Raw genomic sequence first — 17,249 nt, 5'->3', positions numbered from 1 at the left:
TCACTAATATACCTCCTCCTCCTCCTCCTCCTCCTCCTCCATACTCACCAGTCCATATTTCTCTTTTCTCCTTATTTATCTGTCTTTATTTTTCCTTTCCGTTCTTTTAATTCTCCTGTCTTGTTTATTCCTATCTTCTTTTAATTCTTCAATCTTTCCTTCGTTCTTTTATTTTTCCTCTTTTTTTCTTTTTTAATTTTTGTCTTCTCTCACTGTTTATCTTCACTTTCTTCAATGCTGCTTTGTTTGTATCCTTTCCACTGTCTTCTTATTTGCATCCTCTTTAACTTCTTTGTTTTATCTTTTTTTCTTTATATGTCTTTATATTTATCTTCTCCCTCGTCTTATTCTCCCTTTCTCTCATCTTATCACATTTCTCTTGTTCTTCAGCCTCCATATCATTATCTTCTAGTCATGGTTGCTTATTCTTCCCTCCATTTCTCCAACTCTTACATCTCTCACTTTTATCTCACTCTCTCCTTTTCACTTTCAATTAAATCAAGTCACTCACACACTTAACCCGTTTTCCTTAAATTACCCGAATCATGCACACTTTACTTTAAAAAGGTCTTATTTTCTGTACTATTTAGTGTCTGTGTGTCTGTGTGTCCGCTCATTACTTCCCTATTGAATGTTTGTTGCCTTGTGTATGTGTGGGGAGGCAGTGTAAGGAAGACTGGGGCTGGAGGAGGAAGAGGGAGGGAGGGAGGGGAGGTTAGCAGACAATCGCTCCTCAATGTCGTTGCCTCTGCAGGGGGACAGCGGGAAGAGAACGGGATTCCCTTCCTGGAGGCGTGTGGCGGTCGGCCATTCTGCGTCACCTTGAACGTAACGCGGGACTTACCTTATAGACTCTATTAAGAAACTGCTCTCTCACTACCACTGTTTTCAGAGGCCACATATATGATAACCTGGTTTTTAAAGAGTGTTTTTCGCGTTAATAGTCTACCAATGTTGTTAAATTGTCACTAAAACCATAGAAACATGTTGAAAACCCCGTGTAACTTTAACTGCTGCTTTTTTTATGGCCACATATATACCTGCTTTTATTTTTTAAGTGTTTTACGTGGCAATATTCTAGTAATACTGTCAGTCTGTCACTAGAACCATATAAACATCTTTAAAAACCCGTAGTATTGTCAGTCTATCACTAGAACCATATAATCACCTTCAAAAACCCGTGTAACTTTAACTATATATAATCTTTTGAATGCAGTGATGAAGCAGCGCAGAAGTGTATCGGAAGAGAGTGGAATCGCTAAAGAGCAACTTCACCCAGCAAAGTCAACCAAAAGTTCGCGTTAGTCACTTGTTTTTGCGTCTGGTCGAGTGCTGCTGCCTTGCCGTACCATCAAAGGCCAGGCTCTGTTTATGACGGGGTGTCTGGACGTAAAAAAGAAAAAGCAAAAGAAACGAAGCATGTGTTGTGGTATGTGGATGACGTAACGGAATCACTATTAAGCTTGTTTGTGCTTTGTCTGCTCCTATTAATCTTTTAGTAGTCTGGTTTCTTTTTGTCTTCGGCCTTGTTTTCCTCCTTGCCGCACCTCAGTCACACCTCTCGGCGCCGCGGTGGGTTAGGCAAGCGTCTCTGTGCCGCTTTGATGCAGGGGTGGTGGATGAGAGCTTTGAGTTGCGCAAGGCAAGACACCGAGTTACTTCTGATGGAGACGAGAGAATTGTCACCGTAGTAAAAGTAGTAGTAGTAGTTGTAGTAGTAGTAATAGTAGTAGTAGTAGTAGTAGTAGTGGTATTAGTAGTAGTAGTAATCGTAGCAGTAGTAGTAGTAATAGTAGTAGTAATAGTAGTTGTAGTAGTAGTCTGTTAGTCTAGGGCTCTAGGCTGATGAAGAATTAAGACGATTTCATGTGTTTACTGCTCGACAGGACAGGTTTTAAACGAGACGTGCTGGTACCGCTGTGTGCCTTCCGCGTTTTCTGTGGTCGGATTGTCTTCAGGAGTGACTTAAACACGTTCCCCGCTCAGCACAAGGCCTGCCACGCGTGTGCAAGTCATGGAGGGAAATTATCATTGCCCGGGAAGCTGCTGTCTCACTATCCGGCGAGCAGTGGGTCAAGTTGCTAAAACCACACTGTAGGTTTTTTGCTCCTTATCGGGAACACGTCCTTGAAGGCAAAGATTTGGAGTAGAGGAGCATTAAACGATCCATTTGGTGAAAGATATCGCTGTGAGTGGATTGCAGTGGTGAGGAAAACACAGGATAGAGTAGATGTTTATTGCTTCTGGCTTATCATGTGTTTTGTCTCTATGGTAATTCAAAGATGTCGATGTATTCACTCAAACTGCTTTCACGGCTCAGATTTGATACATTTGTTCGAGTTAAGTTGATGGATTTGAAAGATTGACAACAACCAAAGGAATGGTCGAAATGTTGAAATCTTGAAGTTCTTATAGTTTCTATTTTCGTTCAGTAAAGTCAAGCATACTGACCCCAAAATAGCAAGTAATATTGCCATTAACATGTTAAGAGATCAAATCAATACCGCTTTATGTATCTACTCATAAACGTGACTTTTCCTTATCGATTTGAAGTGGAAGAGAAGAAATCCGATTAGTAATCCGTTTGACAACACAGTTCTTTGTCCTTCGGGAAGAAATCCGATTAATAAGCCGTTTAACAATCGTATTCTTGGTCATTGGGTTCCAGAAGGGCATTTGGTAAACAGGTGTTCGTCTATTCTACTCCCGTCATGGCCAATAGCAGCGTGGGTTGGTGGCATTGAGGGGTTGTGTGGTTTTACCCATTCCTCCTGCTACTGGGAAGACGCGAGGAGGCTTGGCAGGTGGGGATTTCCTGGCATAAGCTACAGGTACTCCCGAGATTCCCTTTGGTTCTCTCAAGCATTCAAAGTGAGAAGAGTGTGAGTAGACTTTGGTAGGTGAGAAATTCTAGTAATATGTCACTAGAAGGATTCGTGTGTGGTGTTCCTGAGCTTGCAAAGTGAGAAGCTTGTGGTCACAGTGGTGCTGGTAAGGCGGGCGTGGGTGTGGGAGCACGTACAGTAAAAGTGGTGGGTGTTACGTGTGTATTCAACAAAACTCTTCTCTCGTAGTCTTACCACGACAGTTTTTCCTAAGGCCATGTAAATATTTAACCAGATTCCAATGCTAAATTATCACTGGAACCATAAATATAAATAAAAACACGAGTGAATTAATCTAGAGCCCTTTGAATACAGTTGAGGTGCGGCGCCAGAAATGTTACATACAGAATACGGTTATAAGTTAGTACCGCTTGGCCCCTGCAGTCCTCATCTCACGCTCTCCTCGCACGTGTCCAATCCCCACACCACCAACCACCACCAAGCCACTGCTCGCCACCCACGTCTCTCCTCTCTATCCCCTCCTGGGCCTCCTCACTCCTCACTATTCACTCCTCTTTCACTATTCTCTCCTTCCTTCTCCATCACTGCCACGGATTGAGAGGAGTGATGTTTGATTAGTTACTTGAGGTAAACGAACGTCTCTGATACAAGATTGAAATGTGTGTGTGTGTGTGTCGGTTCACTGGTATGACATTCCTCTCCTTCGCATAACTCGGCGTCCGTCTCAAGTCTCAATGACACTTTTTTTTTCTCGTAATTTTCCCTCTCATGACCAACAAGACGCCGCTATTCGCACACGCTCTCTCTCTCTCTCTCTCTCTCTCTCTCTCTCTCTGGAACGGACGTGTGAAATTAGCAACTGCCACTATTAAACCAACTAGAAACAAATCCACCACTTCCTCAGACCTTCAACATTTCCTCAGCCAGTCATCGCCGCCTCTTGATAGTCTACCTAAACTCGCGTCACATAACGTAGCTAGGGTTCGTATTGTCAAACATTTATACGCTTCACCACCTCTATTTAAAAGGCCTGTATTTAAATCAACACGAGTTTTTAAAGTGTTTTTACTGTCCAGAGGCAGTTTGATATGATTTATACGTTATTAACTGGGAAAACACTCCTAAAAACCCCGCTAATCATCTCTGTGGCCTTGGAAAATAAGTCGTGGTGAGAGAGCAAAGCGTTTCTGAATGGTGTGAGCGGCGCGGCGGGGAGGGAGCCCAGTAACAGGAACAGCAGGGTGGGCACAGGGACTCAGGGAGGAGGGACTGGAGTGTGAGGCAGTGCGTGTTCCTACGTAAGATCTTTGAAGGAGGAAATCCCGACCTTGGCTAGAGAACACTCGGGGACTCCCACTGCTGTTTCGTAAAGACCCACAGGCAGGATTGGGCCACACGGGAGGAGGATTAGGATTAGGACAGGATGGGGAAGTGCAGCATCTGTGGTAATGATAAGAGGTTCCACTGGGGTTATTTATATGCAAGTGTAGTAATGTGGGGAAGTTACTTGTGGAAAAAAAAAGTGAACTAATTATGGTAATGGGACAGGATCTTAAGTTTTCCGAGAAGGGAGAGGAGGATGAAGACTAGGATGCCGGAGAGAGAGAGAGAGAGAGAGAGAGAGAGAGAGAGAGAGAGAGAGAATCAGCAACAGCGGCGGCAAGCGAGGTGAGGAAGCAAGTCATTAAGTGTGTGTGTGTGTGTGTGTCGCCTAGCCATGAACATTAGGGCGTGTCGCAGCCCACGGTCGCGTTTCCTTGGCGTTGGGAAATTAATCTTGGTCAGAGTTTTCCTACTGACTTAATTTAATTTCCTGCGAGTGAGGGAAGCAGAGGAAACGAAGGCAGAGGCGGGGCATGTTTTAATTTGAGGCTTTCCTTTGTAATGGTGCCGAGTGTGAAGCGTTCTGGCCTCGCGCCGAAAAGACTGAGACTGGAAAACATAACCACCGTAGAAATTTCATACTCTTTGCAATATTAGTTAAAAGTTTGAATTGAATTTGTGATAAGACTGTATTTATGGCAAGACTAAAGAAAGTGTGATGGAGAGAGAGAGAGAGAGAGAGAGAGAGAGAGAGAGAGAGAGAGAGAGAGAGAGAGAGATAATGTGGCATAAACTTAAACTTTTACAAATCGAAGAAAAACTATGAAAAGAAAAAAAAAAAGAGCCAGGAAGCAAAAGTAGAAATACAAGAACTGAAGCAAAGAGAGAGAGAGAGAGAGAGAGAGAGAGAGAGTATAGAGGTCGACTGACGCACGCACTACAATATAAACAGCGGAACAGAGACGAAGGAAGGGAGGGAGAGAAGGTAGGGAGTAGAGGAAGGAAGGGAGGGAGAGATGGAGAGAAGGAAATGTAATAAAGGGAGGCTTGAGATACGCGAGGCCAAAGGAAAGTGAGGAGATAGCAAATCGAAATGAATAATAGAGAAGAGAGAGAAAAGAATTGAATAGGATCATAGCCTAGCGATTTGAAAGAATTTGAATGAGAAGCGAAGGACGAAGGAAGGGAGGATAAAAGGGAAGAATAGGAAAATAAAAATGCAATGCCGGAAGGTTGTGTGTACGTACGTGTACTTGAAAAATAAACGAACAATGGACTGGAAGGAAATAATAAAAAAAATGAAGAGGGAAAAAAAAGAAAAATGGAGGAAAAGGAAAATTGATATGCGAAAGGAGAAAATTTGATGTATAATGGCGTACAATAAAAGAGGAAGCAGTAAAGTAAGGTGAATGAATGATAATTGTATCGAGTAGAATAAGACTAAAAAAAAAAAAAAAAATGAAAAAAATAATAAGATAACGAGTGAACTTTGCAAGAAAATGAGAGAAACTAAAAAGAAGAAAAAAATTAAGAAAGAAGAAAACAAAATATAAAAAACTCTTAGACACAAACTTGATTAAAAAAAGATGATAAAGAAAACGTAATCAAGAAAACAAGTGAACAAAATAATGACACCGTAACACTGCAACACACGAAACTTAAAGAGAATAGAAGGAAATGAGTTGCAGAGAGAGAGAGAGAGAGAGAGAGAGAGAGAGAGAGAGAGAGAGAGAGAGAGAGAACAACACCCCCACAACACGCCAAGAACACCCCCAACAACACACCAACAACACGCCTCCTTCACCACCAGTTCTCATCATCCTGCCGAGGTCACCATCTCTGCCGAACCTGAACTGTACAATTTAAGAGGACGTCATTCCATTCCCCGCCGGAAGTAAGGTGAGCCGCGGCAGCCTTGTGGAGCAGAACACACATTGGGCGTGGCGGCGTGTATTGGGTGGCGTGCGGGGGGCGTTCGGGGGGCGTGTGGGGGGACTTGCTTGGGGAGAGAGACGTGGATTGGGGCGTGGGGAGACATTAGGAGGGCGTGGGGTTGTGTAGTGTGCGTGTGGGTGTCAAGGTGTATGTAGTGTGGGGGCTTGGGTCATGAAAGGGTTGGGGTAGGTGGTGGTGGTGGTGGTGGTACAGCTACTTCAGGTACTTCTACTACTACTACTTCTACTACTACTACTACTACTACTACTACTACTTCTACTTCTACTACTACTACTACTACTACTACTTCTACTACTACTACTACTACTTACTACTCTACTACTACTACTACTACTACTACTACTACCACCACCACCACTACCACTACCACTACTACTACTACTACCACTACCACCACCACCACCACCACCACCACCACCACTACTACTGTATTGTTGGTGTAGTAGTGAAAGACATGATAGTAGCAGCAGCACCACCACCAAATTAACACCATTACTGCTGCTTCACTATAAAACACCAACAGTTGATGCGTCATTATTCCATTACACGTCTTCCTCCCTCAACTTCATCACATTCCCACTTGTTTGTCGGTGATTGCTCTCCTCACGAGGCTGACGAGACTAATAATGACTCCATCAACATGCTGAATCAGTCATCACGCCTCCTCCTCCTCCTCCTCCTCCTCCTCCTCCTCCTCCTCCTCCTCCTCCTCCTCCTCCTCCTCCTCCTCCTCCTCTACTAAGTTTCTCCACAAGGGTTTAAAAAATCACCCTCTCTATTCATGTTTTCTCTTTCGCTTCCACTTTGCTCGTGTTTATTATTTAGAAAACAGGGTAAACACACACACACACACACACACACACACACACACACACACACACACACACACACACACACACACACACACACACACACACACACACACACACACACAGAGAGAGAGAGAGAGAGAGAGAGAGAGAGAGAGAGAGAGTTGGTGGTCATGTAGTACTGAAGCTGTGGCGAGAAAGACACAGATGATTGTTATGGAAATTTTTTTTATTATTGTTCTTAAAGTTTTGTTGTGAGCAGTTGTGGTGATTGTGATGCTACTACTACTACTACTACTACTACTACTACTACTACTACTACTACTACTACTACTACTACTACTACTACTACTACTACTACTACTACTACTATAACGTCCCCTATTATAAATCTACTGTAGTCTTTTATTGATCTTCTGTACCGTGAGCATTTGGCCAGTTAGTGCTTCTTCTTGTCACCTTTACGTCTTCATAATTTAAGCACGTGAAATTAATGTAGTCACTTTCTTATGTTGTGTACTGTACTACTTATATTAGTTTTTGAACACACTGCGGTCGATGGCAACTAACTTTCCCTAATGAGTTGCCAGATACCGCAGGGAAGTGTTACTCGAAGGATACCCCGTTTGTTTTCTGCTTGATGGCTTTTGGTTGGATTTTATGGCTCGTATCCTCAAACACTTCTTCGCTTCACCTCCACTATTTAAAAAAAAAAAGTTTTATTAAAATTTTCACGAGTTTGTAGTTTTTTTTTTTACGGTTCTAGAGGTAGATTGACAAGATTTCTACATTATTAACAGGAGAAACACTCTTGAAAACTCTGCTGATCATCCCTGTGGCCTTGGGAAATAGTCATAGTGAGAAAGCAGAGGGTTTTTGAATACGAATCTATAGTGCGTGTGGTGCTCGAGTTAACAAGAAGTGACAAAATGTACGAGTATTGGTGTGAATGAACAAGGTCGGGAAATGTATCTTTATGAATGGACAGATTATTTTGTAAGAAGTGGCTGAAGTGTCTTGTGTTTGAAGTATTGAAAGGCCCTTTCACCATCTCTATTCCTTGTTAACCTCTAAAAAAAGGACATTTAACCCCTTCAGTACCATGACGCGTTTCCATATTCATTCTGATTACTATTTGATGATTTTAAACAGCTTCAGAAACTCGTGCGCGGGATTAAAAGTAGAGAAGACAGTGGCATTAATCTTCTGACCTCCATACACCCTTTCTAATGTCGATAAAATGATCTGATTCTACACAAATCTCAAGATAAAATGTGTCCCAGTACTGAAGGGGTTAAGTGGTTTTGGGATTAAAAATAGAAAAGATTCTGGCACTGATTTTCTGACTTCCATAGACCCTTTCTAATGTCGATAAAATGGTCTAATTCTACACAAATCGCAAGGTAAAAAATGTGTCCCAGTATTGAAGAAGTAATTTATGTGTCACTTTCTGCATTCTGAAGATCTTTTTGGCTCACTTCTTGCGTCTAATCCTTGACCGTCTTGATACTTGTTCACTTGTTGCTTCTTTTCCTCCTCCTCTCTGTCATCCCGGAGAGAGCTTTGCCTTTCCATCCACCTCGACTCTCAGCACGATCCAGGAATCTAATTAGCTGTTCGTCTTGGTGTGAATTAATCATATTCTCTCGCTAATCATATTCATACTCACTCGCTTTCCTTTCTGTCCACGAAATTTTTATTCTCTGCACGTTCATATTAATTTACGTTTATGAAGTCAGGCATATTGATGTAAAAATGAGTTCTGTTCCCGATTAACCTCTTCAGTACCATGACATGTTTTTATATTCATTCTGCTTACTATTTGGTGACTTTATACAGCTTCAGAAACTTATAAAGGGATTAAAACAGGGAAGACTCAAGCCCATTAATCTTCTGACTTCCATAGACGCTTCCTAATGTAAATAAAATCGTTTAATCACACACAGAACTCAAGAAGGAAATGTGTCCCAGTTCTGAAGAGGTTAATTTGACAAGTATATTCTCCCTGTGTTTTCTTATCGCCTTGTCCTGATAGTTTCGTGTGATATGTTTGAAAAAATTCTCTCATTTCTCACGTCCAGCGTAACAATTTCTCTCAAGCCAAGAAAACGGAGCAAAACAAAGTGATGAAAGAACAAAGTGATGAAAAAAAAAACTTGGCAAACTTTCTTTATGATAAGCTGAAAGAAAAAAAAAAAACGTGATAGCGAATTTTTTTTTTTTTTAAGTTCAGTAAGAGAATGGAAGATTTGGTGTGTGATTGTGATGTTACTACTACTACTACTACTACTACTACTACTACTACTACTACTACTACTACTACTACTACTACTACTACTACTACTACTACTACTACTACTACTACTACTACTACTATCAAATGTTGTAACTTTAATTAGGGGAACATACATCGGTTACATAGAATTACATATAGACTGAAGAGGCGAGAATGATGACGAGCGGAGAAGCAAGAACGGAATTATAAGACTGGATAATATGAACAATCTCTCTCTCTCTCTCTCTCTCTCTCTCTCTCTCTCTCTCTCTCTCTCTCTCTCTCGAACACAAAAACTCACACAGGGAAGCGCCATGACTGCCCGAGAGAAGCAAATTATCAAAGGTTACGCGATAAAGGCAACAAGAAATAGTGATGCCATTGTGAGCCGTTCAGAAAGCAAACACAGAGGCAGACAGTACACACACGAACACAAAGGAGGAACGAGAACCGAATCAGCTGTTTAGTGTCCCTTGCAAGACTGTGATGAGGACTTCTAAAGGAATGTAAGGTGGTAGACTACTACTACTACTATTACTATTACTATTATTACTATTACTATTACTGCTATTATTATTACTGCTATTATTATTATTATTATTATTATTATTATTATTATTATTATTATTATTATTATTACTACTACTACTACTACTACTACTACTACTACTACTACTACTACTACTACTACTACTACTACTACTACTACTACTACTACTACTACTACCACTACTACTACTACTACTACTGCTGCTACTGCTACTGCTACTACTGCTGCTACTGCTACTACTACTACTACTACTACTACTACTACTACTACTACTACTACTACTACTACTACTACTACTACTACTACTACTACTACTACTACTACTTAACATGGTATTAGAACACAGGACAACACAAACACCCCCCAAAAAACAACAACAATCACAACAAACAACAACAACAACAAAGAACAAGGAAGCACAACACCCACCCGGGGACACCATGGGAAACAAACGTGGCCTGCGGGGTTGCCAACTTGCGTAAGGAGAAAATTTTTGTTTACGTGTAGCTTTTTATTTTTTTCCTTCCGCTTCCTGGGTTACTTTATTCCTTTTTTCCGTTTTTTTCAACTTCATTGTGTGCTTTTATGTATCAGCTTCCTGTGTGTGTGTGTGTGTGTGTGTGTGTGTGTGTGTGTGTGTGTCTGTGTGTGTGTCTGTGTGTGTGTCTGTGTTTGTCTATGTGCGTGTTAGTGTGTAGGTAGACAGGTAAGCTGATGATGTGTTGCGGCAGAGAGAGATAGAGAGAGAGAGAGAGAGAGAGAGAGAGAGAGAGAGAGAGAGAGAGAGAGAGAGAGAGAGAGAGAGAGAGAGAGAGATTAACACACACGAAATGGGAGAATGAAGAGAGAAAAACATAAGGTCTAGATAGGAAAGAAGAAGAATGGCAGCACCACCTTAATAGTCGTACCTTTCCACCCTCCTTTCCCTTTAGGCCTTCACCTGCTGCGCCTTAACCCAAATTACCGCCAGGTGATATTAGGACAGGTGCAAGGAAGGCCCGCTAGTGAATCTCAAGTGTTCTGTGACAGGTGTGCCTCTCCTTTCCCTCCACGCACGAGTCTTAGCGCTTTATCATTCACGGTTCCCACTCTCGCTCATTAGTTTTTAGTGAGCGCCACAGCCTTCGCATTAATGAAAACGAAGGCAGAGTTGTCATTAAGGTCCCCGGGATGAAGATTTAATGGTCTCGTCGGTAAGTGTGATTCTCTCGTATTCCAGCGTGTGTTTTCTTCCCCGTGTTGCCTCCCGGTGTCAGCTGCCTCCATGTGGTGCTCGTTTTTGCGGTTTTCTGATGAATTACTAAGTTTTGCCCCACTTTCGGCCGCCCATGGTTCGTTGTGACTGTCGGCGGGAGCATCAGTAGGAAACCACCAGTTGTGTCCGCGCGCCCATCACGCCTACACTACACTCACGCTTCCTCCCGCACCTCACGGCCACGCCCACGCCCCTACACGCACGCACACTATAATGGCATTTGTTTTCACACTCCCGCCGCTCACTGCGTAAAGGAATCAGGTTGAGACAGTTTTTTTGCGTTTGAATACATACCTAAGTTTGTCTTCCTTATTTTGTTTGAATTCAAGGTTCGACGCTTGTGTTGACATTTATGAGGCTTTGAATGCAGTACTGGTGGCTTAGGGGGCGGTGAGGTGCGGTGGGGGCCCGGGAGGTGTTGTGGTGTCTAGGAAGGAGCCATCTGTTTGACGAGGGCCTAGTTTTCCCCTCCACTTCTCACGAGTCTCTACTTCCACTCACGGCCTCGCATCGTCCAGCCGAGAGTCGCCTTCACGCTACCGTAAGACTTTCATCTCGCTAAGCCTGGAAAGAAGATGCAGTGTTAAGATGGATCAGTTATGGAAGGGTTACGCGCCACCAACGAGGAACTGATGCACTGACGCTGCTTTGTGATACGGTAAATAAATTCACGACGCCACCACTCAGCCCAAGGTGGTCTGGTGAGGGGAGGTGGACACGTGAAGCTGAAGTGGCATGGCAGCTTCAGATTGCGTTGTGCTGCTGTTGATTGTACTACTGGCGGAACGCTGTGCTTGATTACACCACTGACGGGACCAGAACACACAGGCTGATCTCTGGCTGTGTCTGTCTGCGTGTGTGTTTGTGTGTGTGTGTGTTGTCGATGCTTGTAGTGCGGTACGTGACGATCGTTTGTCCGTGACTGGGTAACGTTTGCACTAGCGTGACTTGAGTGTGCCTTCAGAGGATATCAGGAGGACGTGCGTCGCCGAGTCGCTCGTGCGGTGCGTGTTACAAGTATTACCGCGGCGCCTCGAGTGGTCTTGAAGGAGAGGAACCATTATTAAGAAGAGAACGGGAGAGGAGTGTTGAGTGGTGAAGTGGGTGGTAGTGGAGAGGCCTACGCGGCGAGGACCTGGCGGCGGCGGCGGCTTGTGTTTATGTGTGGAAGACGCGGCGTTGGGACGACAATACCCAGCGTGAGTACCCAGTATGGTGGTCTTCGGCGGCCTACCCTGCGGCTCTACGTCCCTGGAGGAGAAATGGTCTGGCACGGTTCCTGGCCTGCCTGACCCTCCCTCCACCCTCGACAATCTCAAGGAGTACTTCAATGAAAAACTCGAGGCTCTTGTGGTAAGTCCTCGACCTTGTCTTTCTGTTTGTGTCGCCATCAGGCCGCCCAGCCTCCCGCTGCGCCACTTTGGCATGCCAGGCGGGCGCTGCGGTGCCGTTGTGTCCTCCTGACTGCTTCCATTACTTCGCCTTGATCTTGAACCCTTATAGCGGGCCACTCAATGATATCAATGTAGTTTTCTTAACCCCTTCACTACTAGAACACATTTTACCTTGAGATTTGTGTACGATTTGACCGTTTTATTTATATTAAGAAAGATCTATGGAGGTCAAAAGATCAATGTCCACAGTCTTCGCTATTTTAATCCCCTACATAAGTTTCTGAAGCTGTAAAAAATCATCAAATAGTAAGCAGAATGAATATGGAAACGCGTCAAGGTACTGAAGGGGCAAAATAGGTAATGGGAGCGAAGCGAGGAGGACAAGACGGTATAAATGAAATCGTCAATGGGTTGAAGCGAGTGTCAGTGTAACTCTCAAGCACTAGACTCAGTAGGGGAAGGTGGAGGAGTACAGCAGGAGAGAGGGAAGCAAGTAGCAGTATAGAAGCATCAGATGGTGGTGTTGGAAGTGGTGGTGGTGGTGGTGGTGGTGGTGGGAGAACGATGACCTCACATACTCTTGCCATGTCCATCAACAACTGCAACACCAATCACCACCACAACCACCACCACCACCACCACCACTACCACCAAGGGCATACCGCAACGCTGTCGGCCGCACTTCCGCTGTGCATAAAGAGAGAGAGAGAGAGAGAGAGAGAGAGAGAGAGAGAGAGAGAGAGAGAGAGACACTAACCTTAATAATCTCTCACATCATTGCATCGCCTCTCATCCATCCACGGAATGATGATGTTATGAAGGTAATGAAGTCAGAGTTACGAGAGAGAGAGAGAGAGAGAGAGAGAGAGAGAGAGAGAGAGAGAGAGAGAGAGAGAGAGAGACAGAGACAGAGACAGACAAACTTAAATATTTCTCACCTCATTGCTTCCTCCGCTCGTGCCAAGAAATAATGTTGTGGTTATAATGAAGCTTGAGTTGTGATCACTAATATTCCTTTTGTCAGCCTCGGAGTGATGGGAAAAGTGTATCGGTGTCTCGCTAATGTTCACGCTGCGGGTTATTAGGGTTCACGCTCATATTTGTCAGTTTTTATGTAGGATTGTGATACAGCAGCGTGATATTGAGCAGAGAGAGAGAGAGAGAGAGAGAGAGAGAGAGAGAGAGAGAGAGAGAGAGTATAATCAGTGTAATGTCAAAGTACCAGCAAAGCAAGTCAGTGTAATAATATGCAGTTGTGAAAGTGAATAATGCAAACTCGTGCCTTTGTTTTCCTCATTTTTTGCCTTTTCTAACTGGACTGAAGTAAAAATAGATGCAATAATATTTGTAAACACTAGTACGTGTGTGTGTGTGTGTGTGTGTGTGTGTGTGTGTGTGTGTGTGTTTCACTGTATGATCTGCTGCAGTCTCTGACGAGACAGCCAGACGTTACCCTACGGAACGAGTTCAAAGCTCATTATTTCCGATCTTCGGATAGGCCTGAGACCAGGCACACACCACACACCGGGACAACAAGGTCACAACTCCTCGATTTACATCCCGTACCTACTCACTGCTAGGTGAACAGGGGCTACACGTGAAAGGAGACACACCCAAATATCTCCACCCGGCCGGGGAATTGAACCCCGGTCATCTGGCTTGTGAAGTCAGCGCTCTAACCACTGAGCTGCCGTGTGTGTGTGTGTGTGTGTGTGTGTGTGTGTGTGTGTGTGTGTGTGTGTGTGTGTGTTTCTTACCTCCCCTTCTCTACTCGCCTCATTAAGTGCAAAATCATACGTACGAGGAGAAACATAACGCCAGCTCGGGTCTTGAAGGCTTATCGTTCTGTCGCTCTTAAGAAACAACACTAACACCTATTCACAAACTCTTAAGGGTAATTTTTCCTTGCGCATTGTGAATAAAAGATAGACTTGCTTGTTATTCTGACTATCCTAAGACCTAAAGAGACAAGGCTTATGAGTCTAAATGAACGACTATTTTTAGGGAGTCCTTGGAAGTGTGTGAGTGAATCAGTGTTTAGTGAGTCAGTGTTTAGTGAGTGCGTGAGTGTCTCTGTGTCGTATATCACTCCCATGACTCATCTCTTTATTATCCGCCAGACTGGTAAGACGCCGGCTCTCCTCTCGCCTGCCTTCCCTCCCTCTATCTAACGAGAAAGGCCTACATTCTGAAACGCTTCTACCCACATCTTAGCATTCAAAAGGCCCTAGATGACGTGACAAGGGTTTTGAAGGGTGTTTTTATGGCTCCATTGACAGATTAATAAGTTTTCTACAGTATTAACATAAGAAACACTCATGGGAAGCCGGTTATTCGTCTCTGTGATGTTTGTAAATAGCCGTGGTGAGATAGCAAGGCGGTTCAGAATGCGAGTCCGTATTCACAAACACAAAGCACTAAGTCATATCATTGTTATATCACACAATGGGTAGAATGACGAAGAATACATTAGAACCCTATATTACACCTAACATAATCTAACCCAATCCAGCCCAACCCAACTTAATCTAACGTAACCCAACCTAACCCAACCGAACCCAACCCAACCCAACCCAGCCCAGCCCAGCCCAACCCAACCCAACCCAACCCAACCCAGCCCAACCCAACTTAATCTAACGTAACCTAACCCAACCCAACCTAACCTAACCTTAACCAAATCTTAACCTAACCTTAACCTAACCTAACCCAATCTAACCCAACCCAACCCAACATTTCACCATCACAGAATCACAAGGAAAGAACACACACACCAGGGAACAAACAAGTATTCTTAATGGTATTGACTCAAACAACATGCCACTCTTAATCCTTTCAGTACCATGCTGCGTTTCCATATTCACTCTGGTTACTGTTTGGCGATTTTACACACTTTCAGAAACTTACGTGCGGATTAAAGTAGTGAAGACTGGCCATTAATCTTTTGACCACCGTAGATCCTTCCTAATGCAAATAAAATCGTGAAATCAAACCCAAAAGTCAACGTAAAAATGCCTCTCAGTATTGAAGGGGTAATAAACTACAGGGAGAACGGGACATGACACCGCTTACTGTTCCTCACGTCACTATGGAAAGACTCGTGTTAATCTGAGCCTCCCATCTGATAGTGTTCGTAGTGACTGTCCGAGTGATAAGTGGTCTCTCTGTTCATGTGGGCGGGTCTCATTATCTCCCATCACGTTTTCTGGCTCTGTATTCTGAAACGCCATGCTGTCCCAATCACATAGACCTTTAGATATGATTAGAAGGGTTCTCAAGAGTGTTTTCAAGTCAGTGTGGTGTAAATCTTGTTAATCTGTCACTGGAACTCTAAAACGTCTTGTTCTATAATCACAAAGACCTCAGATATGATTAGCTGAGTTTTCAAGAGTGTGTTTTTCGTTTTAATATGGAGTAAATCTTGTTAATCTGTCACTGGAACTATAAAACACCTTGCTTTCCAATGATAAAGGTTACAGATATGGTTGACCGGGTTCTCAATTGTGTTTTTTCGTGCCATTTTGGTGTAAATCGCGTTTATCTGTCACTGGAACCATAAAATGCCTTGCTCTCCAATTATAAAGGTTACAAATATAGTTGACCAATTCTCAATTGTGTTTTTTTTTCCTGTCAGTATGGAGTAAAGCGTGTTAATCTGTCACTGGGACTAGGAAAGACTTTAAAAATCCTATGACCTCAAGTACAAGCTTTTGAATGTTATAGAAGTGTGACACAGTGTTTTAAGAATATGATAGCAGTACTGTGTGTTGAGCAGTGGTCGCAGCGCTGCCTTTATAGTACTTCGGACGTGACCTTCTTAATGTCCCCCTATTGTTTGTGGTTTTAGTCGAGTATGAAGACCAGTCACGACTCTTTTAAGATGACGCCGATAAGATTCCTTCGTGATCCACTCATGTTTGATAAGAATTGATGTGATTTCTAAGTATTCGTTCACCATTCGATCAAAAGGAGGAGAAGACAAGGAAAGAGACCATCAGATAATACGAAAACAAAAGAAAAATGCATAGAACTTCGAAAAAAATAAGTGGGAAAGGGAAAAATATAGACAACAGGAAAGAAAGTAACAATATAAAGAAAACTCGCAGTGTATCTTAGTGGGTGGCGTGCCGCAAGGACCAGCTGGGACCGTCTGTGTTTCCTGTCCACTAGAAACTGTCCACCGCGGCGGAAACCACTCGATTGACCCAAATTTTCACTTCGCCGCGGATGAGTGCACGTGACGTCTCGGAATTTAGATTTTGTAATGATTTTGGGGAGATGGTGAGTGTGGGTGTGTGTGGTGAGCTGCAGTAGTGATGCTGGTGAGTGTGGGTGTGTGTGGTGAGCTGCAGGAGTGGTGTTGATGCGTGTTGGTGTGTGTGTGTGTGTGTGTGTGTGTGTGTGTGTGTGAGCTGCGGGAGTGGAAGGCGATGGGTGAAGTTAGAAGGTTAGGAACTAACTGTCAGCTTGTGTTCAGGTGTCTCTCTCTCTCTCTCTCTCTCTCTCTCTCTCTCTCTCTCTCTCTCTCTCTCTCGTGGCACTCTTAAAAGCACGACTTTCCATTTGGACAAAGCGTAAGTTGTATCCCCAAGCTGACCCTGACCTGCTACAGATCTCTAAGCAAACACATTCTCTCTCTCTCTCTCTCTCTCTCTCTCTCTCTCTCTCTCTCTCTCTCTCTCTCTCTCTCTCTCTCTCTCTCTCTCTCTGTGCCATGGTGCCTCGTCTCCTTGCTACTGAGAAAGAGAGGTTGGGGGAAGGGGGGAACTGAGAGAGTGAAGGTGGTGGTGGTGGTGGTGGTGGTGAAGGCAGCAGCAGCAGCAGCAGCAGCAGCAGCAGCGGCG

The 17,249-nt window shown here is 43.7% G+C and overlaps 1 protein-coding gene across 5 annotated transcripts in view; it reads left to right on the top strand.

Annotated features, from left to right (window-relative positions):
• The window catches only part of LOC123508399 (venom dipeptidyl peptidase 4-like), a 102,667-nt gene that overhangs the window by 38,540 nt on the left and 46,878 nt on the right, over positions 1 to 17,249 (top strand). The window contains exon 1 of one of the 5 annotated variants that reach the window (XM_045262122.1): positions 11,835 to 12,367. The exons of the other annotated variants lie outside the window; for them this stretch is intronic. Within the exon in view, the coding sequence (XP_045118057.1) occupies positions 12,227 to 12,367 (141 nt within the window). The 5' untranslated portion in view covers positions 11,835 to 12,226. Of the gene's footprint in view, positions 1 to 11,834; positions 12,368 to 17,249 lie in introns of those variants that run through there. 5 annotated transcript variants of the gene reach the window in all.

The sequence above is a fragment of the Portunus trituberculatus genome, chromosome 24 (genome assembly GCF_017591435.1).
Source record: "Portunus trituberculatus isolate SZX2019 chromosome 24, ASM1759143v1, whole genome shotgun sequence".
Lineage (NCBI taxonomy): Eukaryota > Metazoa > Arthropoda > Malacostraca > Decapoda > Portunidae > Portunus > Portunus trituberculatus.
Note: the sequence above shows the minus strand (reverse complement) of the source record. Positions and strands in the feature narration are given on the sequence as shown.